Here is a 4,226-nt window from a genome sequence, read left to right on the forward strand (position 1 = left end):
CTCATGCCGATACAAGGGAATTCATGTTGAAGAATTCGGAGGAGCTAAAGGGAGTTACTACCAAACCACTGAATGGTGACACTGCCACTCTAGTGGTGACGCGAGCTCAGCTGCTGTTGCTCACAGGTATCGGTCGTCAATACTTTCATCTCGGTCGTTGTGGACGGACCCTTATTATGACCCTCATACTGGCAAGACATTCCTTAAGACCTTCGCGGTCCCGTTTAGATTGCAGCCTAGTGCCACTACTGCCAACACCGAATCAGGAGCTGATGCTGGTGGGAGGTAACCTCAGCATTTAAGACGGCGGCGAGTATATGCAAGGTTCTTCTTGTTGTTGTTTAGTTTATCAGGAGTAGTTCGTTTGGATGTGGAGTACTGTGATGAGCTACACTCGTTCTTTTATCATGAGTCGGCAACAGGAGGGGCGGCAGCTCCGGGAGAGCAGACTGGAACAACGTGCTCTACATGCGGCCATGATACTAGGTAGAGGGTCGGAGAATATGCGCAAAACTATATGAAAATTATGGTATGACGAACTCCTACCCGGATTCGTATGGAATTTGTATAATTAGTGAGGAAAATCCTGAGATCAGCTGAAGAGAGCGAACATATATTTTTGGGAGATGCATCGCTCCGCTGTAATTTTAGCCATTTTTAGTCTTGCGTACTACCAGCATCCCGTATCAGCTGTTTGTGTATGCGTACGGTGCTACTGTTTGGGCCTCTACGGTGGGGCTGAGGAGCAACATAATCAACTTGCAGAGGAAGAGGAGGAGGGTGACGAGACTGTCGTGTCACCACGCCATAGTAGTAGCAAGGAGAGGGGAGAGCACCGAGATGAGAGCTCGCTGGAGTTTGTCGGGGTTTGCGATAAGTACAATTTATACGTGAGTCGGTACAGGAAAGCTGGGGAGGAGTTGGAATTGGGACGGTATGCGCAGTTTCGGCACGTCGCTACTGGGAAGTTGCTCAGTGTAGACATTTCTGTAAATGAAGGAGATTACGGTATATATCGTCACTGTTTGGAGCCGACCGATTGTTACATGCAGGGCAGTCCGGGGACGTGGTTTAAGGTGATAGAGGCTGAGGCAAGTGACTGGGACGAACTTGAGAGGATGAAAAAAGCGCAACGCTCCGCTGAGGAGGCCAGCAAGAGATCTGCGAGATTTGATCATTCGGTGTCCCAAGATGATGATGTTTTTGATGATGAGCTGATGTCTAAGGAGGTTGACAATGACAAGCATCAGAAGGTATGCAACTGGCGTATCGTGAGGAAGCAGCTGACTAATCTGAGCTTGGGAAAGGGAACTAGTGATGTCGTAGTAGGAGGAGGTGGCTTGCATAAGGAGGAGAATGCGGTTGTGCTAGAGTCTATGTCTTGGGGCGCTAGATGTGGTCCTGTATATATGAAAAAACTGAGGAATAATAGAACTACTGATACTAAGAGGGACAAGGGAAGGATATGGGAGAGAGCAGTTAAGGAGGCGGTTTGGCGGGTGGACAACTTTGAAGATGATTCTGATGTGTTGGTGCAGTTTAGGGATATACTCCAACCGTGGGGAGGAAGCAGAGTAGTAGTTGACTTCGAGTTTTTGGTCGCTCTTTATATTTCGACAGGGTCGATCGGGCTGTGGTACGAGCAGCAGTGGATATGGGAGCACTAAGTGCTATATTGAGCACCCGCCGAGCTCGAGAAAAGGAAGGTGAGAATATTAATACCACACCACGGCCACATCGTATGTCCGCCTTAGGCTTCTGGGTTGCCTCATTCCTGCTCTTCATACTGATACGGTGAACGCGATAGCCATTAGGATGTGGTCAGCTCTTCCTCCGGCAATAGAAGGAGTAGCAGCGGTATGTACAAGGAAGTGTTTCTGCATATCAGAATCACAGGTATCATATTACGCAGTATGAAGATTTTTCCCCTCATTGTGTTTTTTCGTGATAAGGTTGACCGACTTGTGGAAGTGACGTTCACTACGAAAAGGAGTTCGTATTTTACGCGAGGAGCGAAAGCTATCAGTAGTGTTTGTGAGAACTCTAGAAGAGCTCAGAGAATGGTATATGGTTGTATATGTAACAATACAGCATATTTGGAGACCCTTAAGAGCAGCATCGAAGGTTGGTCGAATAAGGGAGTCCTTGTTTATACGTATTTTGTAGGAGAACTCGGCCCTGAACATTTACTACTGGCGCAGGTGTTGGTAGGCGATCTCGCTATGCACAACCCGGAAATTTCGAGACAGTTGTTGGAAGTTCTCAATGTGCAGTTGAAGCCGCTTCTGCATGAACTTGATCGAGCGATGGTCAGCTGTTTCAAATCAGAGTGTGAAGCGCCAGCTGCGTGTATTGCGGTGGTGGGACTCTGCAAAATGATTTTGACATTATTTGTTGATGTATGCGAGGTCGGATGGAGTAGGAAGGAACTGTCGTCTACTACGTATGTGGTGGATGCTAACAGAGTCTCGGAGCAATACCCTAGTGGGACGGTGGGCATTACGTGGAAGAAAGATGTGGCTGATCGCGTTGTTGAGAACACTAAAGTTGAGACCAGTGACGGGTGTAAGAGTTTGTTGGATTTGCTGTTGTTGTTCATACATAGAGCAGTGTACCAACCTGAGATGAACGAGGCGTTGTATGCTGCACTTGAGCTGGTGCATGCTGTTACTGTTAATGATATGTATAACGATCCTAAGGATCGGCGTAACACTGTAAGGGAGCTCATTCATGTTGCCAGCACTGAACAGTTTGTGACGGGGAGTGAAGAGGTTGTTCAGCGGCGGATGATTAGTGGGAGAAAATGCAAGGTGGAGGCTTTGAACGTGCTGCATTCTATAAAGGATTTGCAGCTGCACCATAGGGTCTTGACGGTCGTTGCTGGGCATAGGGCCGATGAGATCAACGACGCGCTGTTGAATCCTGGGATGAATCTTGTGGAGAAGTGTTTTAATGCACTACGTAGGACCACTGATCCAAGTCTTGAGGAAAGTCTGGCGAGCATGTTGTTACGTTTGCATGTGACGCACACTGAGCTGAAGAGGTCGTTGCTGAGGGTACACTATGTGGAAGAGGGCCAGATGGAGCTGTTGGAAAGTGCGCAGAAGTGGGCAGTAGAGTTAGCGAGAATTCTGGACGAGCCTGAAGTTGATATGCTGTTAGCGGCTAGGGCTACAGGTCAGCTACGGGCCAGCCTGGTGCCTGATGATAGTACTGGCCTCACGAAGTAAGGGGGTAGTAGGATGTGACGGATTTACGGTATGGTTTTCAGGGCTGCCGATTTGTATGTTGCCCTGGGAGTTCACGAGCACTTACTACAACTGTTGAATGTATCATATTTGGGAGTGGCGGTGTGGGAGAATTGCTATTCTACTTTAACTACTATGGCGCACGCAACCAGTTACCGAACTGTGATAAGGCGGCTGGCCAGGGACTTCCCGGTGTACTTACGACATGCTGAGGATGATATTAGAGGCGCTAATAGATTGTGCATCGAGCTGTTATGTGCTAATAAGGAACTGGCTGCTGAGTGGTAAGTGTCTTGTTTACCAAAAATGAAATTACAATAGTTTTTTTTACACTAAGAATCATTTAGGACTATCTACACTCTCTTAACACAACTTTCGGGGAAGGTATCCAGCTGTATTGTATTCTCATTTCGCGATTTCCTTTTTGAGTTCTCCGGAAACAATTTCAAAAATTAAAATTGGTGTTGGAGAATCTAGACAATTTTGAATTCATGGGTAGCAGAGTTAGAGCAGTGCTGTGTTCCGGTTTGGATGACATATTCACGAGGTTTACTTTTATAATATTACGCCTATAGGAATTGTCGTGTTATTCACTGGCATTGTAAATAGTAGAGTAGGGATGGTGACACTGTCACCATCGAGTCGTGGTGTCACCGTCGAGTCAGGTATCAGCAGTATATCAGCTGTTCTCTCCGCATACTATCGCAACGCCCTATGACGGTTGAGATACAAGCATTGAGGACCCTGCTAGAGTGCTTGGACCCATCACTAGTAGATAGTGGCATTAGGCTTACTGTAGCGAGGAGCCTGTGTGAAGTCCCTAGTATTTTGGGAGATCTATATCATGCTATTGCCAAAGGTGGGCCTTTTCTGGACCTAATTTGAATCTTGCCCGCATCGACCTTGGATATCAGGTAACGCTACTGCGATGGAGAGCCTCAGAGAGCAGCTGAATACTGGGAATCCGAGATACTATAT

At 47.2% G+C, this 4,226-nt stretch overlaps 1 protein-coding gene across 1 annotated transcript in view; it reads left to right on the forward strand.

Annotated features, from left to right (window-relative positions):
- Positions 1-1,046: 1,046 nt before the first annotated feature.
- The window catches only part of Pmar_PMAR018232 (hypothetical protein), a gene marked incomplete at both ends in the record, with an annotated part of 5,561 nt that continues 2,381 nt past the window's right edge, over positions 1,047-4,226 (forward strand). The window contains 6 exons of the mRNA XM_002778390.1: positions 1,047-1,558; positions 1,621-1,706; positions 2,167-3,226; positions 3,272-3,352; positions 3,431-3,532; positions 3,914-4,107. Of these exons, the coding sequence (XP_002778436.1) occupies positions 1,047-1,558; positions 1,621-1,706; positions 2,167-3,226; positions 3,272-3,352; positions 3,431-3,532; positions 3,914-4,107 (2,035 nt within the window). The remainder of the gene's footprint in view (positions 1,559-1,620; positions 1,707-2,166; positions 3,227-3,271; positions 3,353-3,430; positions 3,533-3,913; positions 4,108-4,226) is intronic.

Source organism: Perkinsus marinus (genome assembly GCF_000006405.1).
Source record: "Perkinsus marinus ATCC 50983 genomic scaffold scf_1104296949592, whole genome shotgun sequence".
Classification (NCBI taxonomy): domain Eukaryota; phylum Perkinsozoa; order Perkinsida; family Perkinsidae; genus Perkinsus; species Perkinsus marinus.